Source organism: Colletotrichum graminicola, assembly GCF_000149035.1.
Source record: "Colletotrichum graminicola M1.001 genomic scaffold supercont1.95, whole genome shotgun sequence".
NCBI lineage: Eukaryota > Fungi > Ascomycota > Sordariomycetes > Glomerellales > Glomerellaceae > Colletotrichum > Colletotrichum graminicola.
The window spans coordinates 1-27,340 of NW_007361099.1; the positions used below are offsets into that span (position 1 = coordinate 1).

Genomic DNA, 27,340 nt, shown 5'->3' on the forward strand with positions numbered 1-27,340 from the left:
GTAGTTGTTGTTGCGAGGTGAGGTAAGAAGGCGTTGTTACTGTACCTGCGCTTAGGATCTGACAGGTCTGATAGTATTTCCCTGGTAATAAGCGGGCTAGCAGATTGCTGCCGCTACTAGGTTGTGCTACTATTGTATGATCTGTTAGGAAAGAAGGAAGGTGGGGAAATTAGTGATCTCCTGGGACCTTTAATTGGCTAAAAAGCTCTTTTATTGTGGGTCTGTAGATATAGAAGATAAAGAAAGGAAAGGTCTGTGGAGCCACGCGTGGCTGCGGGCGCGCGCTTTTAAGCAGGCCAGCGATCACGTGGGCTCTTCTAGGCCCTGTGATTTGTGGCGTAACAGTAATAGAAGTATCTATAGTAGATATAACTATAATAATCCTGCTGTTAAAGGTAAGTAGTTAGTTAATAGTAAGGAATAACTTATCCTTTATAGTAAATTTTACTTTAGTTAGTTCCTTATTCTTTTAGTTAGAAAATAGGAGGTCTATTAGGCTAATAGTATTATCTATTTATATACTAATAAGTATAAAGTAGTAATTCTTACTAAATAATAAGAGAAGGTAGGGGTTATATATAGTAAAGACTATCTAGAGATTTTTCTTATAATAATAGTTATAAGTAGCCTACTAGTATATACCTACCTTAGTAATCTTATATAAAGGCTTAATAACCTTTATAATAGTATTATTAAGGTACTTATAATAGATTTAGGCTAGGAGTTTAGTATAAATAGTATAGTTAAGGTAAGAAGTAGATTAAATATAGGCTTATATAATATTATATAGCTATATAACTTTACTATTAATAAAAAGGGAAAGGGCTAGTGTAAGGATAAGCTGCTAGCTAGCTTACTAGATAGTAAGTAACTAAGTAAGAATAGCCTCCTTACTATTATTAGCGTAGCCTTAAATAATAAGGCGTAATTTCTTATAGGGCTTTTTATTAGTGCCCTTTACCTTATTTATAATTTATAATTTAAAAATTTACTTATATAGCTAAAGTTAGTTAATTATAGTAAATTTAAAGACGCTTTATATAATAAGGCTATTAATCTTAGTAGCTACTAATTACTTAAATAGCTTACTAGGTGCTATAATAACGCTTTTTTTATATAATTAGATTATAAGGGTTTAATAGGCTTCTTTTTTTACTAAGAGGAAGGTAGTATAAGGTATATTAGTCTCTTATAGTAAAGTGTATCTTATAGGGATTTTCCTAGCTTATTAAGGTTATATAATAGTAAGATTATTAGCATATAGCTACTACCCTAAACTAGTTATAATAATAATAGTATCTTTAGTAAGCTTATTACTATAACTACTATTATTATTTAAGATAAATAGAGGATATTACTTAGCTAAGCCTTTTTCTTTATTATCTACTATATAGTATAGCTTAACTAATATAGATTAAAAAATATAAAGGCTATTAATATTAATAGTAAAGTCTTCTCTTTAAGTAGTAAGTAACTTATATAGGCTAGACTAACCTCCTTTCTTACGCTAGACGTAGACGTTACTGCCTAAGGGTAGATCTTTTGTTATAGAGGTATCTAGGCTGTTATAGGTAGCAAGAGCCTTATTAATTTGCTACGTTACGTTATATTTATAAAGATCTTTAGTTACTTTATAGATAGCTATTACGTATTAGATTATTTTAGGTAAAGGGGTAGAGTTAGCAGTTATATAGGGGTAGGCGCTAAATACTAATAAAGTAAGTATAAGGCTATTTAAGCTAGTAGTATTATTAACTACTTTAGTAGCGCTTTAAAGTGCTGCTTTATAGTTAATAAATAAGTATTTTTTTTAGATTATTTTATATACTTATTAGAGTATAGCGTAATATCTCTTAACCTTCTTAACGCTATAATACGCTTTAATAGGGATAATCTTAACTTTAACGCCTATTATGTAGGCTTTATATAAAAATTTAGTTAAGATAAAGTTCTGCCTTATGTTAGTAATAATCTAATCTAGAGGCCCTTAGTAGATATTAATCTAGTAGTAATAAAGTGCCTCTTATGTAGTTTTTACTAAAATATTATAAAGGAAGTAGGCTATATTAAAGGCAGTAGTAGTATTAATAATATAAAGTATAAGGTTACTGTTAAGGTATATAATATTAATAATAACTTTATAATTAAATAAATAGTTATTATATAAAGTAAATTAAAATTAAGAAGAAGCCTTCTTATAGATTTAGTAATAATAATAGTACTTTATTAAGTGTTTAATTACCTTTATTTTAACTTTATAGCTAGCTTTATAAAGTATCTTATATAAGTAGTAAATTAATAGGTGCCTAAATTAATAATAAAGGTAGTATAGCTTAACGTTAGTAAGGTAATAACTTATAAGGCTTTACTTAGGCAGGCTAAGTAGTATCTATAAGTAGCCTTATTTTTATATAACTAGCACTATAAGTTTACCTTATTAAAGAGTATTTATAAGGTTATTAAATTAAATTAATAGCTAATTTATATTAGCTAAGTAAAGTAAAAAAGGTGTGCTAGTAGGTATTATATAAAAGGTAATATAGCTAAAAAGAGTTTTTACTATAATAGTACCTTTTAAAGTAATAGTATTACTACTATTAAATCTAACTTTTACTTTACTTATAGCTATAGTGTTAATAGTTATAAATAGTTAGATTTATTATAGTGTAATAGCTTATAAATAGTCTGTAGTTAAGTAACTTACTACGCCTATATTTAGTAAAATACTTTAAAAGGTAGCTAATAAGTAATAATCTAATATAAAGGTGCTAGGTAACTTAGTAGAGGCGCTATTAGGGTTAATTTTTATTAATTAGTAATAGATAGCTTAGTTAGTAAGGTTAGTAGTAAGTGCCTTACTATCTACTTTAGCGCTTCTAAAGAATGTAGTTAAAGTATAAAATATACTATTATTTTATTCTTTATTATTACTAATAATAAAGTAGGCCCCTTAGAGATACTACTAAAGATCTTTATTATTATTACTATTTTTATCTTTTTTTTCCTATAGATAGGTGCCTTTATAGCTAATAAGGAAGGTGTTATATATAGTTAGTAAGGTATTTTTAATATAATAGTTACTTTTAAATTACTAGTACGCTTTATGTCTTTTATTAGTAGTATGCTTTATTAACTAGTAGCTAGGCTTATAGTAAATATAGTACTTTTTAGTATTATAGCTACTATTATTATTATTACTATTATAAAAATTACTACTACTATAGTTATTACTAAACTATTAATAACAGCCTTAGCCTTAGTAGGTATAGTCTACTTAATATTAATTATTAGGTAATAAAGGTAAGGATTTAGTAAGGTACTAGCTATAGTAAGGGCGCCTTATAGTAGTACTAATAGATAACTATAACTAGCTATATACTCTTTTTAATATTATAGCTAGAGCGTACAGGTAAAGGTTACACTTAGGAACTTTAGAGTAAGTATTTAGTAGCTAACTTCTTAGCACTTTATTATTTTAGTATAATAAAGAGAGAGCCTATTAGATAAGGGTAAGCTTTATAATAAGCTCCTTAAGGACTTAGATCTTAGTTATTATAAGATTATTATATATAACTTAAGGTAGTATTATTTCTTACTACTTAGATAAGTAGGTCTATGTTTATTCCTACGTTTTAAAGTAGTTATAAATATAGTTAACTATCTTATTAAAATCTTAGATACTATTACTATAGATATAGTTAATATAGAACTAAGATGCCTTACCTTTTAATATAATAAAAAAAGCAGGACTAAGTTAGTGTTATTTAATCTTAACCTTACTATAATTATTTTAAAAAATACTTAACTTAAGATTAAGAACGTTATATAACTTACTACTATACTTAGTTTTATTTATTAGTAGTTTTATAAGATTAGTTAGTTAATAGGGGTATAGTTATAAGGAAAAAATAAGGGTAAAGTTAGGCTTATATAGTAGCTAACGTTATTATAATTTATTATAGCCTTATAACTAAAATCTTTATATAGTGCTTTAAGGTAGTAGGTTAGTAGTAGGCTTATAGTTACTTAATAAGTTAAATAGTATATCTTACTAAGGATTTATTCTATTTATTATAATAGGCTAACTACCTAATTACTTACTATACTAGCTATAATAAGATTAATAAGTAGGGTAATAAGTAAGGTAAGGGGTTCTTAGATTATATAATAAGGTGTTAATAAATAAAGTGCCTATATTACTTCTAAGTACTAGGTTTAAGTTAGTAAGTGCCTAGTAGATTTTATCTTATTATAAAAGTAAAGTTAGGCCTTTTTACTCCTGCTTTAGCTAGTAATAATCTACTACTAATAAATAAGTTAGGGTAAATAAAGTTAGTTATCTTTATAAAGTAATATTAGCTACTATTTATAATAATATTAAAAAAGCAGTAAATAAAGCCTATTTAATTATTAACTTTTCCTTAAGTAAGATATACTAACTAGTAATATTATTAATAAATTTAAGGTTCTTTATCTATAAGTTAAAAATAGGCTGTTTATAGTAGGTAAAAGTAATATCTTCTTTAGTCTATATATAGAAATTAATATTAAGAAGGTCTACTAATTTAGGTATAATCCTTCTTTTTACTAGATTAAGAATAACTTTATTATTAATAAGGTAATTATAGAATATTAATAGTGCTTTAGTACTTATAGCGTTAAAGGTAGTAGTAGTCTAATTTATAAAATCTAACTAGAAGGCAGTAAGGAGGCAGTAGCTATAGAGGTTAGCGTCTAACTATATAGTAATTATATATATTATATATAATCTAACTTTTTAGGGGTCTAATTTATTAAGATTAAAGTTAATATAGTTACCTTACGTTATTAGATTAATATAGCAGATAAAGGCAGGTAGAAGAGGGAGAGGTTATAGGAGGTAGGATAGTAATAGTAGAGATAGTAAAGGATATTGTCACAGGACAATGACCGCTTGACCGAAGGGCGCCGCCTGAGACCAGGTGGCGACAGCTGCCTAACTATCTTAAGGTTAGCATAGTGTTTCAGGGAGTGGGGCATATTTAGCTGGCGATAGCCTCACGAATCGCAGGAGAATAGTTCTCCAAGATTCAGCTTCTGTGCAATACAAGACCTACGATCACCAATACTTCTTTATGATTTTAATAGTCTATTACAGATATAAAGGGGAATAGATATTTATTATTTGTTAGTTTAATAGCCCTGCTATTACTAGCAGTAGCTCTTTGTTTTTCCATTTTTTGTTTATTATTAATAAGAATTTAGTTAATATAGAGTAAGGGAGTAAGGAGGTAATAATAATAAAGGTTAAATTTGTAAAGGATTATTTACTAATAAGCTAGTTAATCCTTTCTACTTCTAGCAAAATAAACCTTACTAATCTATTTAATAGTAGTAATCTTATAATTTAATTACGTACTAATTAGTGTTAGTTTAATTACTATAAAGAGATATCCTAATATTATATAATAGATTATAATTTAGAATAGTTACTTGTTCTTGTTTTTTATAAAGTGTATTTAGACTATTAGGTAGTATAGTATATTAGTAGTGCAGTAGATACTGCTAAGGGAGGCAGTATGTTACGTAAATATTACGTAACCACCTCCCCTAGAGCATACCTACTATATACTAACAGTTAGTATTCTCTTACTAACATACAGTTAGGTAAAATTTGAGGGAGGAAAAAAACGGGAGCTTTATAAGAAAAAGGTATTAAGCCTTTGTATATATTTCCGATATTCCGGATCGCCTTTGACGGAGTCCTAGATCAGTCTTACAGCCTTGCGCTACTAAGAGGATAGCAGGGTGGAATTCAAGGATAGAGCCACATGGTATGCGAAAACATTGGAAAAACTACAGGAGAATCCTCCTTGGCTATATATAGCGCATCCGGAAGTCGTGTGGGCAACCAAGCAAGATGTGGGTTTGCGGATTGGGCATTCTGGCATTTGACTAGCTTCTTTTAAAGACATCAGACATGGAGACAAAGGAAATCCATAGCATCCAATTTCAACAAGCATTGGCTGCGCAGTTTGGCAGCGAGGCTTTGCTGGCTCTTCCCAATGGAACCATCATCGACTTGGCCGCTGGCTATGTGCCGCTTCTTGGACGGTTCACCTTCGAAGACAAGGCTGCCAAAGGGTTACGAAAGCGAAAGGCAGACGAAGAGTCGGAGCCTCCGATTTACTTCACCGCTCTGGAATTGGTGCGCGACAATCAATTCTTGCTTCTGGCAGGCCCAAGCGGCAGCGGTAAAACGACTTTTGCGAAGCATCTCTGCTTTCGCTTAGCGAGCGCGGACTTCCACCATACTCGGCCAGTGGTCCGGAATGATCTTGGCCATGTGCGAGAAGAGAAGTGGGATTCCGGACCGATTTTGCCTTACTACTTTACATTGAACGACCCGAATCACCCACAGACACTGGTGGACATCACTATTCCAAACATCATCCAGGCAGCCTCAACCGAGAAAATTGATTTGCTGTTTGCAATCGATGCAATCAATAGGGCGGGTGAAACTGCCCCACGCCTTTTGCAACAGCTCGTGTCACTATTTTGCGGACACAAGAACCATAGGCTCGTCTTGCTCGGGGTTCCAGACATCTGCGACCGTTGGGCTTTGCCGCCCAACATCGCCAGGCACAATTTGTTACCAATGTTGGAGCTTCACAGACGACAAGCCGTTGCGAGGCATCTAGGGCCCGCGCCACCGGAAGCACCGATCGCAACGGGCGTTGCTGCAAAGAACCCGGCCTTGTTTGCGCTTGCTCTACAGGCGAGACATTGTGGCGAGCAGGCCGAAGACCTCCTTGATTCATGGCTTTCGGTCACCTTTCCGCGACCCAGCCCCGTTCAAGAGCTCGCCGAAGCTGCATGGAACCGTATATGTCATGTTCAAGCCCCGCGAGAGACGGTTAAGCTTGGCTCAATCGCGTCAATCAACAACCCAGCGATAGACTGTACCGCTGTTCAGCACTTGCTAGCTGCTCGGCATCTGGCAGGTCTACCTTTACATGTCGCCGTTGAACTATTCCGCCTTCAACCTCAAGCTTACGCACCCGTCATAAAGAGCTGTCTGTTTCGCTTGGCTTCCTCTGGTTGCTCGGATGGCCTCGTTGAAGGTCTTCTTGACGGCTTGCCTACCCAAAGTCAACGTGGCGCCCTGCTTGTAGCCGATGTTGTTGGAAAAGCTCGTGGGTTCCAAGACAAGATTATCAATACGATGCTGGATATCATCACGCAAGGGACTTTGTCAGCAACCGATCGAGACAAAGCTGGCCGTATTCTTTCTCGGTTCGGCGGCCCACGAGACTTGACATCGCTTGCAGAAATCCCTTCAGGAAGTTTTGTCATGGGATCTCAAAGTCACCCGAACTCGCAGCCTCTAGGGGAGATATCTCTGGAAAGATTCCGCATTGGTGTATATCCCGTCGCTGTCAGAGATTGTTCTGCCTTTGTCCGAGAAACAGGCCGAGATTGGGTGAGCCGGGGCGGCGCAGACCCCGATAGACTGAATACACCAGCGACGGACCTCACATGGCACGACGCGAGAGGGTATTGCTCCTGGTTGACCCAGCATTGGCGTAAGATCGGCAAAATAGGCTCTCATGAGAAAGTCCGCCTTCCGACGGAACCGGAGTGGGAACGTGCAGCTAGAGGTGGCCAAACTGGAACCGGGAGTGAGGCGCTGGTTTACCCTTGGGGTACGACTTGGGAAGATGACGCGGCGAACAGCGAGGCAACAGATCTAAACGCGACATGCGCGGTTGGTCTATTTCCAAAAGGTCGCTCCCTTACGGCTGCTTTGACATGGCTGGTCAGGTCTGGGAATGGTGTTCGACCCTTTGGGGCGAGGACATGGCCACCCCGTCCTTCCGATACCCATGGCAAGACGACGACAGAGAAGCACCAGACGCACCTCATTACATCCGGCGCGTGCTGCGTGGAGGATGCTTCTCGAGTCCAGGGATCAAGGCCAACTGTACATATCGTGGCAGTCTGGAACCATCAGGATTTTGGCGCAGAAACGGCTTTCGGATCGTCGTTGCTCCGGTAGCTAGATGAGCCGAGGATCGTATGCAAAGGCGAGCGCTCCTGGTTCAAAAAAGAAAAGGAGGAAAAAAAAATCAATGTGACCAAAATGCCGGTGTTTGCCGGTGAGTCTACAGACAAGCTGATAATGCCCCCCCCTCGCCCCCCCCCCCCCCGCCCCCCTAACAACCCGAGAGTACCGTGCACGATAACCGATAGGGTTAACCTGACAGTGGAGTAGGTGATAGGGTTCTAACCAATGGATATGCACATATACGTCAGAAGGGTCCATAGACCCATAAAACACCAAGATTTTAGTTCATCTCGCTCCACATAATCTAGCAGTAAGTACGGATAGTGCTCCTAATAATCTAAAGTCTGAAGGTTAATCTTAGCTTTTTCTGACCTTTTCTTTAGGTAATCTAACACGGCTCCGCCGGGGAGGGTTAGAATAGTCTATCCCACCCTGCTTCCTCCGCTACGCTTTAGGTCGGGATGGGCCAACCTTTTGCCTCTGTTTTTTGCCTCTATTTCTACTTTTTCCCTCTATCTATATACCCTTATCTATTGTCAACTCAAGCCTGCACAGGCCAGCGCGCACGGTACTCTCGGGTTGTCAAGGGTGGGGGGGGCGCATTATCAGCTTGTCTGATCGCTCTTTGCCGGTGCGCTCTACCTCTGATTGTCCCGCTGTACTCCGTATTGAGTACCGGTAAAATGCCAGTGCAATTTGGTCGGCGGCCAGTGTCTAACCCAATCGGGAAGTTTTACTACATAGGAGCTAGAAATACCATATTCCATCACCCTAACTCTAACTAACCCAGACCCTAACCACCCTAACCACTAACTCTATGTATCTTCTATAGATATGTAGGCGGTTGGCTAGAGTTAGGGTGATGGAATATGATTATTTTATCTGTGTTGAGGATGTAGTAGTGGTGGTAGTGCCTTCCTAAATAGGCTTAACTCACTGGCCGCCGACCAAATTGCACTGGCATTTTACTGGTACTTGCTGCATTGGAACCATCCCAGACTGGTGTCGGAGTTCATTGGCATCGTGGGCCCGGGAACACCATCTTATTGGACCCGGATGGCGTCATTTTGATCATCAAGGGGCTCCTTACACGTTCACTTCACACCAGATGTCAATCTCGTGGCATAGTCTTATTGTCTGTTACTGTCTGGTCTAAGGTATCATTGCCATTCCTCGTCCTCGTCTCTTGATCAGCAAGCATCGACAACCATGCCCATCAACACTAACTTTGCCTTGCCAGAGGCAGCGAATGCCCTTGTCTTGCCGAAGGGCCCCACTGGGGCGCTCTTCATCACGTTCACCACATCTGACCACCCAGACACTGGGGAGTCATGGTGTCCTGACGTAAGGGCTGCTTTACCACACATCAAAGCTGCCTTCTCGGCGGACAGTGCACCAGAGATGGCTTTCGTCGAGGTCTGACAGAGAGGCCAGAGTAAGTAGCCGACCTCATACCCGCCAAGTGGGCATTTGCTGATGGTAGCTTCAAAGATGGAAAGTCGCTACCAATGTTTTCCGAACCAAGTGGAACGTGCACAATGTGCCGACCATTGTGCGTTATGAGCGCCTTGACGGTGAAATCAAAGAGACAGGTCTCTTAGTAGAAGCCGAGATTCTTGATGAGAAACGCCTCAAGGAACTCATCGGCCAGGATTAAGTGCAAAATGGCCATGCACCGGGTGGCGGCATTGAAGCCTTTCGGAAGAGAAACCCCCCCGTCATCCACCACGCTCGGGTTTTCAGTGTCTTAGGCAGCAGCAGCATGCAATGTGTCACCATTTCAATGCTTGTTCTGAAATATCACATATTTCGGGCTGTCTAGCACCGTTTTGTACTAGCTTAGCCAAGCCAATCTCATCCGCAATGGTTCCTGTCTCTTAGTGCCGAAATTCAGGGGCTCAACAGATCCTTCGGAAAAATGGGAAAAGGAAAAATGGGAAAAGGAAAAACAACAGTAGTTCTTCTGGTCCCGCTGCCTGTGGCTCTGCGTATTTCATATTGGATTCTCCATGAATCCGGTGACGTCTCCCGACATTGCATCTCATCACTCAACCTGCCGGAATTGATCCTGTATTCAAATCTCTCGTTTAAACCAGCTGGGCACATTCTGCTTTGAGACTACAGGACTCCTACTACATCATGATCTCGATCACTCTCCTGGGCCCATTGGGCGTCTTGCTAGCCGGTGCGTCCAGCGCCGTGGCGTTCGACAGAATTAGCATTCAGTCTACCGTCAAGGCCGACACTGAGGTCGAAGTCACGATCCGCAACGACATCGCCGACGGAGCCAGCTCTTTCGACGCCGGCTTCACCAACTACAACGTCTACCTTGCAACGACCCCGCCGGGCTGGGGTACCGGTCCAGTGTGCCTCTTGGCCAACGGGACCAAGATCGACGTCACCTCCGTCAAGGTCAAGATCCCTGCCGACGCCGTTCCCGACTCTGCCGATCTCATGATAACCACGATGGAGTGGAACTCGGATCCTACCAAGGACGGCCCATCGGGTTTCGAGTACAGCAATGAGTTCACCTTTTCCGGGGGGGCAGGGGAATGGAGCAAGACCGAGCTGGCTGGCCATTCGCTGGGCGAAATGGATATGCTCCCGTGTTCTGCCTACGCGTGCGCCCGCAAGTGCAACGACCAGTACTTTGAGGAGAGGGACACGACGAGCGATGACCTCAACGTCTACAAGAACACGTACGAATGCGTGGCTGCGTGCCCGGGCACCACCTTCCCTTCATGGGACTCCGTCATCAACGACGTCGGCGGCTCCGGCGGTGATCCGTCGGGAACTGCCTCGGTGCCTGCTGCATCCGCGACGGCTTCGACGACTACGGCTGCTCCATCTTCGTCGAATCCCGCATCCTCCTCGCAATCCGGTAGCTCGCCTTCTGAGACTCCCAATGCGGGCTCTCGATTGGCCGCGGAGACGTTGGGTCTCACGGCGTTTGGTCTAGCTACATTCTATGGTCTTTTCTAGTTAAAGCTTGGGCGAATGCGTATGCATACGGGCTCATCGAGCCTTTGAAAATAAGATAATGACGTAATTATCAGCAGCGATTTTATTTTGCTCCTCTCTTCGTACGGACTACTATTGTCTCGTACAGTACCGTGCTATATCTATTCTTGTATACTATGAGCCGGCAAAAGCGTGTTCCGTAACTGGGCCCGAGAATTCTTCTTTTACTTAATAGCCCTCGTGGGCAAGCCAAAGTAAGGAGCCCGGTCTAATGGCGAAGACGCTTGGTTTCGTAGATGAGCTGGTTACTTTGCTAGGAATATGAGACAGCCAAGAGGCCCTGTCTGACACAAAGTCGAACATAAGAGTTCGCGCCCCATTGGACCCCGACTACAAGTGCCACTGTCGAGCTTTGCAGTCCTTCTCCGTCGTAGGGTAACATATGGATTTCGAAGATTTGCTTCAGATGCTTTGGTAGATAGATGCTAAAAGATACTATCATCCAACCGCGCAGTCTTACTCCTGCGTTGTACCCACAACTTGAATATTAAGGGTTGAATCGCCATCCGAGTGGTCTTTAACCAAGCAAGAAACTAGGCTAACAGGCAGAACCATGCAAAAGACAGCGCGAGTTCGGGCGCATTACCGCTTTCAATACCAAGACCTACATCAAAGTGAATGGAGGCCCTTCATGTGCAAGCAACCCGCTGATGAAGATGGGGATCCATATGTATTGGTAGTACCCCAGTGCGGAAAGGTGGCCATGCTTTTAAAACTAACTTAGGAATATTGACGAAGTGATGTCGCCCTGTGGCATAACGTATCACAAGGTATTTACTACTACACAACCCAAGCTTCAAGTATACAAAACACTCAATACTGGCCCAAGACCTCCATTGGAGTGGTAAACGTGGCCCAGTCATCCGAGTGCGAGGGGTTCCCGAAAGGCCTCAGAGCGGCGTATCTCAGTCTGTGAGGGAGCATTGTTAGTTGTAGGTTCCGTTTTACCGACATTTGAGTTCTTCCGGAGATCAGGATGACGTACGTGTAGTTGCCAATAGCAATTTGACTGCCGTTCGCCAGCTTTCCAAACCACCAGTTCTGATAGTTGGAGTTGCTTCTCCCTTGGTTAACTTTTGGATAGGACAACGTTTCATCGGGGTCCCATCTGCTCTGGTCGAAGAATGGCGTCTGTCCCGAACCGATCCAGTAGGCACCGGATCCGACGTAGCCACCCTCGCCGGCGACCGGCGGGTATACCCATTGCCTCTCGGTCCATCCCGCTTCGAAGATCTGCAGATACAATCAGTACCACGCGTTGTGGGCTACGGGCAAAACCTACATCCCATCTGAGTTCTCGTGTGCCCCAGATCATGTTATGGTAAACTTTGGGAAAGTCTTGGGAATCGAGGCCAAGATTGAAGGTGAAGCTTTTCACAATGAGGGTCAGCCGCTGCGATAAGGAACTCGCCACTTCACAAAGGTTGTATCACTTACGAAGTCTTGCCAGTGACTACAGGAGCACCACTCTCGATGTAAGGAAAGCCGTTACGGAACAGAGGGGTGAGTTCTTTTTTCAGATCGGCCGCGACACCTGTGCTATGTTAATTCTGAAAGAGAAATTTTACCAGAGGCCATATGATCGCGAACTTACCCGCGTACGGCACAGAGAGATTTTCGCCGTTGTCTCCTGAAATAATGATTCGACCGCTGTAGAGCGGAAGCCCTGCGGCTTTCCATCCAAGTGTCTCCGGGTTGTTGAAGTCGATACTGCAACTTGGGGTCAGTGGTTATGACAGCATATTGCAGGTCAACTGCACCAAACTCACGAGACGGTCTTGGTTTCGCCGGGCTTCAAGACGAATTCGCGAGGCAGGCCGACCTCCACCGCCAACTTCTGCGGAACCAAATCGTCGCGGAGCTTTATCTGTCTGTCCTGGGCGGCGTCATTCGAGAACAACGTCTCGACCCCGTAGACGTCTTGTGCCGAGAGCCGGTAGCTGACGTCCTCAGCGCCCCCGTTCTTGACAGTGATGTCGTGATACCTGTTGAAGTGGCGGGTGTCATTCAGCGCGATTGGCTCGAAGTCCAATGTCGTGTTGGAATAAAGCAGCTTGAACGCGTCCACCAGACCGTTACCCACCTGCGGCACTGCTGCGTACAGCTCAGTATACCCGTCTTGGTGGTACCTAAGCGGGAGAGCGCTGGCGATTATCTGCTTCCTAAGAGCCAAAGCAAAGCCCTTGCCGTGGACCTGGCGTCCGCCGTGGGCGGCGATGTACAGGGCGGCCACGCCGGCAACGTAGGGGCAGGACATGGAGGTCCCGCTCATTGTGATCCAGCGGTTGTCTAGATATGTGCTGTAGATGGAGCCACCGGGAGCCGCTACATCGGGCTTGACGCTGAGGTCGTTGAGGAGGCCCCAGGACGTGAAAGGGGAGGCTCGGGTCGTTTCAACGGTTGGCACATCGGCGGAAGCGATGGCGAGCACATTCTTGCCAGACGACCCGCTGCTGGAGTAGAAGGGGCCTTGGGAGCCGGAGTTGGCGGCTGAAATAGTAACGACAACTCCTTGCTCGACCAGTCTGGAGGCAACCAGCGCCCAGGCTTCCTCGGCCCAGCCACTTGAGCCCCCTATGCTACAGGTGATAATGTCCATCTGTGGTTCATGTCAGAAATGGGACTCGGAGGCTGGCCAGCAATCAAGCTGGCGAAAGACTTCGTTCTCATGTTGAGAGGTACTCACTCCATCATCATACGCTGTCAAGAAAGCTTCGATCAGCGTCGCGGAATCTGTCGAGCCCTGAGACCCAAAGTCAGCAAACCCTGTGTACCATAGATATTTGCCTGATGCTCTTGCTACAGATGGAGAGACGGAGAGATATCCGTACCTGTCTGCTCATGACCTTGTAGGCGAACAGTTTTGATTCAGGCGCTACGCCCGTGAAACTGCACGCACGCACGCCCCCCGTCAGCGAGAGGGCTTCCCAGGTTAAGCTGCAATCTCGTAGACCTACTTGCCTGTCTTCCCAGCAACAATACCGGCGACATGAGTGCCGTGGCCCACCATATCCACAGGATCAGCATCCGGCTCCTTGTCATATCCGACAGCAGGCCAAACTAAGAGATCAAATGAGCTTCGAGATATCGAGAGGCGACGTGAATAAGGGGGGGGAAGGGTGCTAGCTTACGTTGATCTCCGACGAAGTCGTATCCGCCAGCAACCTTGAAGCCGTCCCCGAAGCCCCCGCCAAGCTGTGCAACAGTCAGCTACCGACCAGACCGAGACAAAGACAGGGTGGGCGAGCGTTGAGAGAGAGAGAGAGGTTGTCCGACTTACGGCGTAGTGGTTGTACCAGATACCGGTGTCAACGACACCGATCTTGACACCGTCGCCGAGAATGCCCTGGTCGTGTAACTTGCTCACGCCCGTGACGGTGTGCACGGCAGAGGGGGCGGCCTGGAGGTCGGCGTCGACCGGAGCAGAGGGCTCGAGGTAGACGGGGACATTGGGCCAGACGCCGACGACGTCCGGCAGGCCGAGCAGGTCGTCGAGGTCAAGGTCGGCGGTCTCGACGCTGGCGCCGTTGAAGACTTCGCTGTCAAAGCCCCGCACCACCTTGACGCCGTCCGTCGAAGCGAGAGAGCTCCGCTTGCCGATCGTACCCTGGATTTTGATTGTTCAGCCTGGGCGGATGGTAGAGGGGAGGGGGGGTTGCTCACGACTGCATATTCGACAATGTAGCTCTTTGCGAAACGGACCGCGGACTCGTCCAGGTTGACGTCTTGCTGGGCGGCGGTCGCCCCAGCGAGGGAGACAACAACTGCGAAGTCCCACGCTCTCATCTTTGTATCTGCAAAACGAAGACTTCGCGATGCGAGAAGAACAGCGTTTCAAACAGCGCGCCGAGGGAGCTCCTCTCTTATATCAGTCCTCACGACCCGGGACCAGAAGCATCACACGATGCGCCCCGCCCCTTGCCTCATTCCGAATCACACATCACAAACAGCCCATGTTATCGCCTACCAAATCGCACAGGAAACATGGTGTTTCGGCTGATCTGGGCTGACCTGCCGTATTCAGCGAGGCCGATCGGCCAAGGCATGCATGCCAATCCTCGAGCAACAGGAGAAAACAACACGGTCGAATTCAGGAGAACGATCGCCCTTCTTCTCGACCGCACAAGCTTATCTGACCAGACCAATAGAGCACGGGAACAGGTGGCCTTGGCTTGCTTGTCCGCGCCGTGGTCGGAGCAGGTTCAATCTATTAATCTCGTATTGCTGTCAGCACGTAATAGCCGGATAGCCCTGTAGTGTTGCATCGCAGGGCGGTTAGATGCGCCAAGACTCTGGCTGACCTTCCGGGTTTGGCATGCGACGGTTCCACATCCCGAATGGTTCTGTTGTGCTCTCGGCAGTTATGGAGGCTTCGGATGGCTGGGAAAGGCTCATGTCGATTAGTTGTCACTCGCCGGCAACTGCATCTAATAATAGTATTATTAATAGGCTATCCGGCTCCCCAAAGATCTCTTACAGAATCATGCGCAGAATGACTAACGCCGTGATACATGAACAGATGAATGAATTGGGAATAGTGTAGTATTTCAGTTGGTTCATCTAGTCCCCCAACGGCACTTACTCTTTGCCTTTTTACGGCGGCTCAAGTGAGATGATTCCGCATCTCTAGACGCCCTTAGCTGGCCGTCGCTTCTAGGAGCAGCGTCACCGGTAGTAATTCCTACCCAACCCACAATCCGAATGGTGCACCAGACCTACGTACCTCTGGGCTTATTCTCGGCCTGTCACATCAAAACATGACTGTCAAGATTCCACAAAATGTCTCCTAGTGTTGTTTTCCAGTTCAACTCACCAGCTCCACCGTTGCTCTAAACCCAAAACCGGCGCCATGATTCGTTGACGTAATCAACCGACCCACAAAATAGTTTCTCTGTTTACTCAGCTCAACTCCCGTCGTCACCAACTCATTCCCACCTCTCCACCTCATATATAACCACTCCAGACGTTCGTGCCCCCCCCCCCCCCCCCCCTCTCCGATCTCAAACAGCGACTAACCCTTCTTGATCCAGATGGAGCAATTCGGCCTCGCGGCAGCCCATTCGGGCGCAATCAACCACATCCACGCCGTCCACTTCGGGCCGGCCGCCCTCGACATCGCCAGGGAGGCGCGGCTGGCCGTGACCGTCGTCGTCGTCGGCTGGGTCGCCGTCACGGGCATTCGCGCGCTTTCCGATCGCGGGAAGCATTAAATGGGAGCACCCGGGCGGTCGGCCATGTCTAGTCTAGTCTATCCCGCACAGGGAAGCTAGGTCAGCGGTCAGCGAGCTGCGGCTGCAAACTGGCTGGCTCTTGAGCGCAGAGAAGGCGGCTGTCTGCAGGAGTTGCGTGACGTTGCGCTCTGCTCAAGCACGCAAGAAACTTCTTTTGGGACAGCTCGAGGGCTATCCAGGCCTGCTGTCAAGATCTTGGTGTATGGGGGCCGGGCACGTTACACATTTTGCTCGCAGGGATTATTGCGAAAAGCGCAACGTGGCGCTTGATAAGCCCTGTATCACCATCCGAATAACCTTATCTAACATACAGTCCTGTTTCTGCTCACGACATGGAAACTCAAAGTCATCATGGACAATTGACAGGCGGTTTGCATCTGTGTAAAATGTTGGAAAGGTTGTAATTACAAGTACCTAGAGCGACTTGCATATGTAAAACAGAATACCACGCATCGTTACTCGTAAAATATTGTCATCTCGTCTCATCCACTCGTCCTCCCGTCGAGGCCGTGTTCCCATTCATTCATTATCGTTCCCATCCGTAAAACCCATTACCTTTGGGTTATCCTTTTCCCTTTCCTTCCGTGTATCCATTCGAGAATATTGGAGCCAGCCAATATTCTTTCCAAACGACACAAGCCCCTTTCTTTCTTTTCAAACCAAGGGCCTAGAGAAGGTAGCACGAGAAGCTCAGCAAGCACCGTAGCGCACACCCCTCTTGCCCAACTCCTTCCTGCCAACGGGGTCCTCGGGCATGATCCACCCCCTCGCCCTCTTGGCCTCTCGCTTCTCCGCCAGCTGCGGCTTGGGCATCCAGTCGTCCCTGGGCAGCGCCTTGCGCCTGGTGCCCTCGGCGGGCGCGCCAATCTCTGCCTTCCAGTGCGCGACGCGGCCCCCCTGCGGCGCGTCGTCACCGGCCATCATGCAGAGGCCCCAGAGTGCGAGACACGCCGTCATCGGGATCTCGCCAACCTCGCAGTCGGCGTCGTCGGCAGCAGCGCCTAGCTGCACGGAGGTGACCTCGAGAAAGCCAAAGTTAGGGACCGTCTCGGGCCCGTTGCGGACGATGACAAGCTCGATCTCGGTCAGGATGAAGCCATAGCGGCACGAGTGCTCGCGCATGGCATGGTGAAGGGCGGCGAGGCCGCGGAGGTACTCAACGCGCTTGATGTTGCCCTCAACGCGCATGCCCGTGTTAAAACGATCGAAGGAGCGGACGAGACCGACAACGCGGGCGGTGGGCTTGCCGCCAAAGATCTGGGCCGCCGAGGCGGGTTCCCCCGCAGGGGTGGCGGTGAAGAGGAGGTCGGAGCATTTGGAGCTGTTGGCGGGAGCGGCAGGGACGGAGAGCTGCATGGGCCGGTTGGAAGAGATGGCGAGGGCGGCGTTGAGCTTGGGAAGGTAGTGCGAGGCGTAGATGCTGTGCAGGGCTGCCTCGGTCTCCGGATGACGTGCCGTCTGTGCCGGGGTGGGAAGAAGAGGCGCCGGAACGGGGCAGTTGAGGAGAGCAGCAGCGCCGGAGAGAGAGAGAATGGAGGAGACGTTGAAAGTGGTCCAGGGGCGAATTTGACGAACGTCCCACCAAAAGTGTTTAGTGTTGGGGTCCCGCAGAGGGAAGGAGATGGTGCGGACCAACGAAGGAGCCGGGTTGGACTCGGTGAGATAGGTCAGAAGCGTCGTGCTGGGAGTTGGGTCCGGGGTGGCCGTGGTGGATAAGCTAAGGGGAGAAGGCGCGCGCGGGGTGTAGGAAGGATACATGTATGCCTCCGCGGTAGGTTGCGGTGTAGCAGAGGGAACGTATGAGGGCATCTGCCGGTAGGTCGGGAAGCCGAACTTCTCGAGAGCAGAGCCGTCGAGGCTGCAAGTGGATTCGCGGCGGGACTGCATGTCATCGGCGAAGATGACGGGCGAGCAGAGCAGGGACGAGGTGGACTGCTCCTCGGGCTGGCTACAGAAGGAGGAAGGCATGTTCCATGTGATGGTCTCCGGGTTGGTGAAGCTGCGGGAGTGAGCCGGGCGGAAGACAGCATTGGTGGCGGGGGCGGAGGGTGTAGCCCGGCGGGGAGTCGGGGCACGGGACTTGGGCGAGGTCTTGATGCGCTTGGGGGGCGACTCAATAGCCTGATCCTGGGAGCGGATCTTGGGGAGCAGGAGGGGACCATGTTGGCGGATGGGAGGCGAGGCCCGGGAGGGCGTGGTCATGCGGGTGCTCACCGAATCCGGGGTGGACTCGGCAGCGGAGACGAAGGAGTAGGCGGAGCCATTGGAGCGGCTACGGCTATGGCCCGGGTTGTGTTGGTAGGGCAGGTCGAGGAGAGAAGGGTCGAAGGAGAAGCTTGGCGGCGTTGACGGCTCGCACGAGGGGAAGATGAAGTCGAAAGACATGTCCGCTGCCAGACTGAGGGGTTTTGTGTGAGCAGGGGTGTAAGTGAGGCGAGTAGCAGAGGGGATCTCATACGTGGTCATGTTGACTGCGAGGCGGCTGTGTCTCAGAAGACACGATTATGGGATTATGGGAGGTGTTTCGCGGGCGAGGAAGGAGGCCAGCTCCAGAGACTTGGGTGTTTGAGATTTTTGTGGGCGGGTGAGGTGTGAAAGGCAGACGAGGTGCTGTGAAGCAGGGACAGGTTGGCCGCGTTCAACGAGACCAGTGTGCCGAGATCTAGGTGTATAACTTTTGTTTTGGATTCCAGAATATGCAAGCAATAGCAAATAGACAAACAGGGAGACAACGAGATAAGGAGGAGAGTGGGAAGGGAGGAGACGAGGGGACGAGATGAGGATGGAGAGAAGAGGGCAAACAGAAGGGGACAGGAGAGGCGGGAGGGGAGGACATCTTTATCCTCGCATCTGAAGCTCGCAGCCCAATGGATGTGGTGGTGGTGATGCGGCGCGCGACTGACGGCCATGTAAGAGGGCATGTGTGGGTGACCGCCGCCGCGGCCCTCGCAACCCCAGGCTAGCCTAGCTAGCCTTGCTTGGGACTGACCGTAACGTCGTCGGGTCGAGGGTATGGGTCTCTGCATCTGCACATGCATGGGTACCGGAGGGTACAACGCAGCGGTGGGTTTGACTGCGCGCATACGGCTTGGATGGAGGTGGTCCTGGGGGTGGTCCCTTGGACAGTTTGAAGGCCAAGACAACGAGGGCTGACTGACCAAGAGGAGAATGAGACGGAGTACATGATACCAACGTAGAGACAAAGAAGAGAGAGAGAGAGAGAGAAAGGGCACAGTCGTCTGACACCCCCGGCCGGCCACGAACGACACAGGGCAGGGAAAACAAGATGGAATGGAGCTACTGCAAAGGAAAAAGAGACTTGGTGATGGATGGATGCATCATTCTGTAAAGCAGAGGTCCAAGTCTGGCCACCGGGCCGCTGAGAGAGAGCAAAATGTGAAACACGGGGGAAAAGTGTCTAGATGGTTCCCACTTAGAGGTACACGCACGGCGTATGCATGCTGCAGCAGAAGAAGTCGAACCTGTTGTCGGGTCGTTCGTTCGTTTGTTCCTTCCTTCCTTCGTGAGTGGACGATTGAGCAAGAGCCATATGGATGCTCTTCTGCTCTTTCCCAGTCTGGCCAGAGGAAAGAAGCACGGCCGGGGGGTGGGAAGGAGTCGTCGGTGTGGACCCTCTGGGGCGAAGCCTGTCGTCGGCGCTCGCTTGTTCTACACACCGTGTTGTTCACCACTATCTGGCAGCGAGATACAGTGTGCATATTGAATCTGGAGACAGTGCGGCGTCGACCACTCACCGTCTACGACAGCTGTCTTGCATCAACCGCCCTTTGCAGTTTCCACAAATCCCACCAAAACCACCCTTGCAGGGCGTCTATGACTCATTTTTAGACACATGGCAGTTACGTTAGGTAGTTTAGCTCGCCTTCCCTAGTCTACATTAGCTTTCTTCCTTCCTTGGCTTCCCTTCCTAGTCTGTCATCCTTACCCCCCCCCTCCCCCCCACATCGTGTGGTGGGACGAACGACTAACGACGGACGATACAGAGTACAAACATCAACAACCCCAAAAGATGCGCCTCGATGTTGGAGACGGACGCGCCTCGTGCCCCCCCGCGCGCCCGTGTGTGTGGTGATCATTCGACGCGATGTCATGCGTCGCCGTGACATACGATGCGATGTGATGCCATGCCGTGCCATGCCATGCGCCATCCTCGGTCGCGCTCTGCGTCGCGTCCGACGGACGGGGAGGAGCGACGCTCGCGACTTGCCCGCGAGGGCATTCCCAACTCGGTCTCCCCCTCTCCCCCGAGAGCTTGCCAACACACCTCGCAGTGCAGCCAAACCATCATGTCCTTATCTCGATTTCCCCCGTGAAACGTACGCTCGCCTCACTTGGATCGTCGTCACCTGCCCGAGATTGACCGTCGTCTAAGCCCCAACCCTACCTAGGTAGGTACCATAGATAGGTATGGTACATGCCTGGTAGCATCGTAATAAAACCAGCCGAGCGGCAACTTAGATTACCGGCGGCTGTCGCTTCATGCTGCCTCTCCCACTGAGACGCCTCAGATCGGGTCTCCCACTCTGGGTGCCACCATGCCGGCGCCAAACATGCTCCCATACTCGTGCGCCGAGCCGAAATTGCACTGTGCGAGAAAAGCAATGCCCCTCCTCGCCCTCCCCACTGAAACAGCCGCTCGCTCGGCTGTCTTAACCGCCCGGGCGGCTACGGGTTATGTGTACACGAGGCTCTTCCCTCTCCTCCTTCCCGATTCCGGACGGCGCTTACAGCCAGCCCTTCCCCGCTCCACCCCCTTCATGGCAGACACTGTGACACCGGATGATGGAAGATCGGGCGGGAAAGGGCCTTGTAAACAGGCTTCAGCAGGGAGGCAGCCAGCCGTCTGCTGACTGCCAGTCTCACCATCGAACAAGACTCGCCCTCACAAGGATCCGTACGACTGACCTAAGCCCTCCCAACGGCCCCGAAGTTGGGCCCCCTCGATGCTGAAAATGACGATGGAAGCTGATGATCCCGCCCTGCTTACGTGCCTACGGGGCCCTGAGCCTCTTTTTTCGCGCCGCGCACGCCTCGGTGCTTCCTACGCACCGAAAAAGCCTAAGCCTCACTGCAAGGCCACCGCCCCGCGACGTGGAATAAACAATGGACTCGTCTCGAATGCGTGAATGATGCGAATATTGCACACCCAATTGTGCCTTCTTCTCACTGGAAGGGGTGCCGAGGCTGATAGTCGTCTGGCTGTTCCCCTTCTCCGTGGTTCGTAAATCCCAAGTTGCCTCTGGGGGTAGCAGCTACGGCCTTTACTCGGCCATCTCTTCCATCTCGGCCGATGTAGCACGACTCTCGTCCCCCCCAGACACAAAGGCTATCGAACGAGTGGCACTTGCACAGCCGCACAACCAGAGCGCTTAAACCATCCTCGCTTCTCCTCCTTCCTTTTCTTGTTCCTCTCTCCTTCCCTCAAGCGCCACACCAGACCAGTCAGCATCCAAATGTCCCCCACCCATCCTTCCCCCCCCCTCCCCCGTCCATTCCTTCCCTGCTCGCTCGTCTGTCCCTTCCCGCTCCCGCGTGGCCCGTGCTTCCGCACACGTCTTCAATAGTCCGTGCGTACCTACCTTCTCTCCCCTTCCCTCTTCTAATTGGATGTTCATCACGCGCCATCATCCCACCCAATCTTGACGCGCCGCAGATCGTTCAACCTGCCAAACCACGACCCTTCCGTCCAATCGGGTCCCTGGTGCACCTCCAAACCCGTGTCTCGACCGCTTCATTGGCCCAGCCGTCCTCCCGGGATGTTTCACGACCGCCTTTTTGTTTCTTCGATATCCATGGCGGGAAACGGGGGGGGAGACCACCCCAACCCTTTTGTCGTCGTTGTCGTTGTCGTCGTCTACTATGTATGTACGGAGTACTCCTAAGCCTAGCTCGGCAAATGCTGTCCGGACCCGGAAAACTCTAGCCTTGGTCCTGTCCATGCATGATGAACACACCCCGTCCTCTTGGCTGCCCGCAGGGAAGGGTGAGTCACATCTTTTGCATGTCCCATCAGCCGGTGAGCCACCTTGTTTAGCCGAGCCCATCCCAGAAGATGCCACGACGGCAGTCCCTCATCGGAGCCTGCCCGGGAAAGTCGGGGAGGCTGGCTTTGAAAGGACGGGCACTCTGCGTAATGGCATCACCGAAGGTGGCCGGGGGGGGGGGTTGTTTTTTGCGTTGTTGTTTTTTACCTCTGCTTTCCGGCCCACATACAGCCAGGCATTAATTGCATGGGGGAGAAAGGGACAGGGAACACAGGCAAAACTCGGACTGAAGTCTACCTAGGTATCCTTATGTATCCATTCGTCTAAAAGGGTAAATCAGGTCGTCCTTGTCTCGGGATATCCTCTGTCCCAACTCAAAGCAAGATATAAGGACCAAAAAAAAAGGCCGTCTAGTCCACTCTTCCCGCACGCCCGGGACGCCAAAAGGGTATCCGTCAAAAAAGTGAAGAGGTCTCTCTCTGCTTGCTAATACATAAATGAAAAGGGGTCAAGTGAAGAGAGGAAGGAGAAAGCAGAGACTGAGAGTGACTCGGCTCTCTTTCTCTCTTTCAAGGTGTGCTTGTGCCTCATGCAGGTGAGGTGGTTTCCCCCCCCTCACTCGTCCTCCCCATACCACACACACATTGCTCTCTACCTGCATTCATCCAGTCTGTTGCGACGTATACGTCTGACGGACTGATCGCCCCGTCTCGCCGCCGCCGCCGTCCACTCACAACCAACCGCTGGCCGAGACGCGTCGTATTTTCCATACCACGCGTCTCGTCTATGGTGTTGAGAAAAACCCCCCGCCCCATCCATGAGATCCGGTCCGTCCCAGGTAGACGGGCTGTCGTCAACGCACAAAGCATGGTAGTGCAGGGTCTAGAGGCCCGCTCCATTCGCCACCTCACTGCCCACTCTGGAGCTCGCACCGCTAGCTCCCTCGCCCGCATCCGTCCCCGTCCTCTCACGAGTCGATTGACTCATACCCGATGGCCCTGAAACGTTTGCCAGAGAGGCGGAAGCCCTCTCGAGTTCCGCCTTGCCCTCTCGCAGCCTCCGCAGCGCCCGCATCATCCCATCCAGCCGGAGTCGTTCTTGAACCACCATGCCCTTGGCAAAGTCTTTGATCGCCCGCCGCCCCATCTTCTCGTGCAGGTCTTGCCACCCGGCCAGCTCCCCGGCTACCACCTGCTGCGAGTAACGAAGTTCTCGGCCGAGGTCGTCCACCTGCTCTTGCGACTGGCGCGCCTTCTCCTCCCTCTCTTCGTTGAGGCGCTGTCGCGTGTCGTCCAGTAGACCGAGCGGCCACCGTGTCGACCGCGTCAGCGAGTTGTAACTCCTCTCCGCCGACTTGCGTGCAGCTGATATCTGCGCAATTTGGGCAGGTGGCCGCGAGAGTGCCGACAGGAGGGCCTGGATCGTCGATTGCGACGCCAAGAATGTCGAGTGGAAGATGCCGTAAGGATTTGATTGCATTGGCGCAATGGTACGGACATACGAATCGAGCGCTGTGATGTACGCCGGTGGCAGAAATGGCAGCGTCGATACTGCGCGGTACAGAAGAGCCGATGCATCGTGGAGGTCTACCTTGGTCAGTGGGGTTCTGTGGCTGTCAAATCAGGCGAATCAAGACTTACCTGACGCGACAACGGAGATCGAGTTGACTCTCCTAGCCACGCTCTTGGTTGAGTAGTTGACGCTCCGCACCATCTCTCTTGCATGGTCCACAAACTGCTCGACCTCGCGCACATCCCGCACAGGCGCGTACTCTTCCCGAACCTTCTCAGCTCGAGTCTCGGCTTTCAGCTTACTCCTTTGCTCCATCATACCGAGCTGGATGTCGGGCACCAGGAAGAATTCCCAAAGCATCTCATGCGTCGCAAACGTCGGGTGGTTGAGCATAATCTTGAGAAACCAGTCGACACGAGTCTGGATATCCCTCAGCACCGCCCTCGAAGGCTTTGAAGGTATCTGGAACGGCGACCGCACACCTGCGACTGCCGGAATCCACGACGCCGGGTTCTCTAGTGCAAGCAGGTTGCCAAGATTCTCGAAATCCGAGAGGTTTCGGCGACTCGTGGTCACGGTGTAGCTCAAATGGTCGGCCGGGGCGGCCGATTTCAGGACCAAGCGAATGGTTGCATCTTCCACAAAAAAGGCTCTTACGACACCGGTGATGCGCGCATCCGCACCAGGGCGCATGCTGAAGAGGGCCAGGTCGTCAATCTTGTTTCGGATGTCATCATCCTTGGCCAGTTCGACGGCCGTCAGGCTTCGGAGCTCTCGGGCCGCAACATCGACGCGTGTATCCACAAACAACGTCCGCACCATGTCCAGTCTGCCGTATTTGCTGGCGACCATCAGCGGCGTAAACTTCTTTTCGTTGGTAGCATTGACATCGACATCGCACTGCTGGAGAACTCTAATGGCGAGCTGCGCATCGTTGACAATGTGGAGCAGCGTGTTGCCCTTCGCGTCCACATGATCGTCAATGTGCAGTGGAAGCTCGTCACCCTGCGCTTCCGTGGCCGCATCAAGGCCGGCATCCACCATTTCGCGGTAATGAACGTGGTCATAGGACCGGCATAGCGCAAAAAGTGGCGTCTGACCATTCTTGTCTTTTTGCCGCCAGGGGATTAATTTCCCGATCCGAGAGATCAAAAACGGCGCGTGGAACAGGTAATGCGCGCAGCTGCGCCCCCAAATGTCCTGTTGCGCAAAGTACTCCAAAAGCCTCTCTTTTGGCGCCGAGGCCATGACGAAGTCAAGGACGACGTTGATCAGCTCTGCGTGACCCAGTTGAACCGCGGCGCTAAACAGCGTTGTATCCTCGTTGTTGATGTCGTCCAGCACCACAGAAGGTGGATAATATTCATCCAGTGTGAGCAAGTACCGCAACAGATCGGGCCTCTCGTTTTGTACAGCCATCATGAGGATTGACTCTCCGAACAAGTTATGCGTCTGCGATAACCGATCTATTGTGATGTCTCCTTCCAGCACGCTTTCAACAGTTCCGTTGCTTGTTGCCCTGGAATGGTATGAGATCTCAGACCCGCTGGACATGCTTCTCGTGTCCATGGCGACCCTTTTCACCTTCCTTGGGGGAGGAGGAACAGGGGGTAGAGGGAACTCAAGGTCGCTACCGTTGTCCTCGGCCTGGAACGGGAAGACATGGCTGAGACCAGAGCCGGAGGAAAACCGGTCCGAGAATGTCAAGGCGGCGGACGATCTCTTAGACGTAGAGCCATTGGTATAGCTCCAGCTCCGAGACGGCCGTCGACTCGAATCGGGTGAGTCGTAAAGATCATCGTCGATGATCGCATTTGAGTCTGGCTCCATGATTTTCTTCAGGTCGTCTAAACTCCCGTTGCAAGCAGCGTCCCATAGCGCTTTGTTTCTCCGACTAGCCCTCCGCAGTCCTGCCGAATCAAGTACAAGGTACGCCAGCACAGCCTCAAACGTGCTCAAGGCGTAGCCCATTTCGCCGTTGTCGACGTCGTCGATGAAGATAAAGTGTCGAATGTAAATGAGCCGGGCGTGCAAGTGTCTCACTTGAGCTCGGATGACGACGAACAACAGTAGAGATACAAGAGTATCGGCATTGATGGTGATGGTTGGCTTCTCCAACGAAGAGGTCGCTCGCGCCTGGGAAGAGTTTGTCAGGTGCGTCACCAGCTTCATGGTTGATAGAAGCAAGTCAAGCATCTCTTGCGGACTCGGGGCGTTGGCCATCTTCTTGAACTCCTCCACAGCTAGACCAAGTTGTATCGTGAGATCATGCTTCCCTCGGGTGCCCCCTTCGATGGTGATTCCCAGCTGGGAAAGGTCGATGTACTCCATTTGCCGAATCTTGGCCTCTAACTCCAGGTCGTAAGGCCGTTTTAATGCACTGAGACGCGGAAACAGGAGATAATGCACATTCTCCGAGACATATCTCTCGATGAGCCTCTCGACAAGTGGGCCCGTCAAGTCCGTCGTGGCTCCGAGCATGGAAAGTTGCTGCTTGTCGACGCCCTGGAACAGATCAATTGCCGCAGTAACGGCAGTTTCGAGCGACGCCCTCATCACATCCTCGTCATCCTCGGCGTAAAAGTTTTCCGTCACAGGTAGTCCGTTGGAGACCCCGTTGGGCCGCTCTGCTGTCGACATGCTGTTAGACCTGGCATTCCTCATCGCCGTGGTGATGGGTCCGTCGGGCGCCGGATCGGGTATGCGGAAGGCTGAAGGGGGCGGCGGAAGCGGTCGCTCGAAGACTGTGGAGAATTCCCGGAAAAGCTTCTCCAAACCAGGCTGCATCTGTCGCGCAATGACGGGGAAGTGGGTGAGGAGGTCGTGGAAACTCTTGATATCCTTCTTGCGCGGCACCATGGCACCTTCGGTGCCCTCGGCGGCGGATGACCTGCTCTGCTCGAGCGCCTGTCGTCTCGCCATCCCCTCAATCAGAACCGCCGGCTCGATCTTGATTTCTTCCCACACCCCCATCAGCGGCCGCGAGATGTAGTAAATGAGCCATTGGCGGGGCTCGAGCATGTCGGGGTACCATGTCGAATCGTTGAGGAGTTGTGCTTGCGCAAGCGACTTGAAGCCTGCAGGATGCACGTTAGCTGTCAACGGTCTGCAGAAAGCCTCTGTGCGATAGGTGCACCTTTATTGCTGTAGACATGAATGTCTTTAATGACAACTGTGCGACCATTGATGGTCTGGTACTGCTTCGCCTTGCCCCTCAGCTCCCGCAAGTTCTGCGCGCCATCCTTGCCTCCAGCCGCAGCGGCGGTGTTGGATGCCGGTATACGGAGCACATGGCTAGCTAGGAACTCCTCCGAAGTGATGAGCTCATGGAAGGTCGAGCCACTCTCGATCTCGCGACATGTGAAGAGTACGTCGGTGGCTGGGACCAGGAGGATGTGGTGATGTACCGGCGTACACTGAGATGGCAGGGAGCTTCGGAAGAAGGCGGCGAGGAATGGATTTAGGGGTTGCATTCATTCGACTGGCGCTGGACGTCCTCGACCAGCTCACCCAGCCGGGGAAGC

The 27,340-nt window shown here is 49.7% G+C and overlaps 7 protein-coding genes across 7 annotated transcripts; 4 read left to right on the forward strand and 3 right to left on the reverse strand.

Annotated features, from left to right (window-relative positions):
- Positions 1 to 5,959: 5,959 nt before the first annotated feature.
- Positions 5,960 to 8,038, forward strand: GLRG_11590 (uncharacterized protein; the record flags this gene model as incomplete). Its single annotated transcript, XM_008102274.1, has 1 exon — positions 5,960 to 8,038. One exon carries the CDS (start codon positions 5,960 to 5,962, stop codon positions 8,036 to 8,038), a length of 2,079 nt encoding a protein of 692 aa, XP_008100465.1.
- A 1,218-nt stretch (positions 8,039 to 9,256) lies between these two features.
- GLRG_11591 (uncharacterized protein) lies at positions 9,257 to 9,704 on the forward strand (the record flags this gene model as incomplete). Its single annotated transcript, XM_008102275.1, has 2 exons — positions 9,257 to 9,463; positions 9,531 to 9,704. The coding sequence occupies 2 exons, from the start codon at positions 9,257 to 9,259 to the stop codon at positions 9,702 to 9,704; spliced, it is 381 nt and encodes a 126-aa protein (XP_008100466.1).
- A 482-nt stretch (positions 9,705 to 10,186) lies between these two features.
- Positions 10,187 to 11,029, forward strand: GLRG_11592 (uncharacterized protein; the record flags this gene model as incomplete). The annotated part of the gene is made up of 1 exon (XM_008102276.1): positions 10,187 to 11,029. The coding sequence occupies one exon, from the start codon at positions 10,187 to 10,189 to the stop codon at positions 11,027 to 11,029; it is 843 nt and encodes a 280-aa protein (XP_008100467.1).
- Positions 11,030 to 11,881: 852 nt separating this feature from the next.
- On the reverse strand, positions 11,882 to 15,463 carry GLRG_11593 (subtilase; the record flags this gene model as incomplete). Its single annotated transcript, XM_008102277.1, has 13 exons — positions 11,882 to 11,978; positions 12,054 to 12,301; positions 12,351 to 12,438; positions 12,506 to 12,602; positions 12,663 to 12,778; positions 12,838 to 13,667; positions 13,755 to 13,811; positions 13,900 to 13,957; positions 14,026 to 14,128; positions 14,200 to 14,263; positions 14,349 to 14,675; positions 14,732 to 14,862; positions 15,370 to 15,463. 13 exons carry the CDS (start codon positions 15,461 to 15,463, stop codon positions 11,882 to 11,884), a joined length of 2,310 nt encoding a protein of 769 aa, XP_008100468.1.
- Positions 15,464 to 16,098: 635 nt separating this feature from the next.
- Positions 16,099 to 16,278, forward strand: GLRG_11594 (uncharacterized protein; the record flags this gene model as incomplete). Its single annotated transcript, XM_008102278.1, has 1 exon — positions 16,099 to 16,278. One exon carries the CDS (start codon positions 16,099 to 16,101, stop codon positions 16,276 to 16,278), a length of 180 nt encoding a protein of 59 aa, XP_008100469.1.
- A 711-nt stretch (positions 16,279 to 16,989) lies between these two features.
- GLRG_11595 (uncharacterized protein) lies at positions 16,990 to 18,765 on the reverse strand (the record flags this gene model as incomplete). The annotated part of the gene is made up of 1 exon (XM_008102279.1): positions 16,990 to 18,765. The coding sequence occupies one exon, from the start codon at positions 18,763 to 18,765 to the stop codon at positions 16,990 to 16,992; it is 1,776 nt and encodes a 591-aa protein (XP_008100470.1).
- Positions 18,766 to 23,186: 4,421 nt separating this feature from the next.
- Positions 23,187 to 27,289, reverse strand: GLRG_11596 (uncharacterized protein; the record flags this gene model as incomplete). The annotated part of the gene is made up of 3 exons (XM_008102280.1): positions 23,187 to 23,890; positions 23,945 to 26,893; positions 26,953 to 27,289. The coding sequence occupies 3 exons, from the start codon at positions 27,287 to 27,289 to the stop codon at positions 23,187 to 23,189; spliced, it is 3,990 nt and encodes a 1,329-aa protein (XP_008100471.1).
- Positions 27,290 to 27,340: the final 51 nt, after the last annotated feature.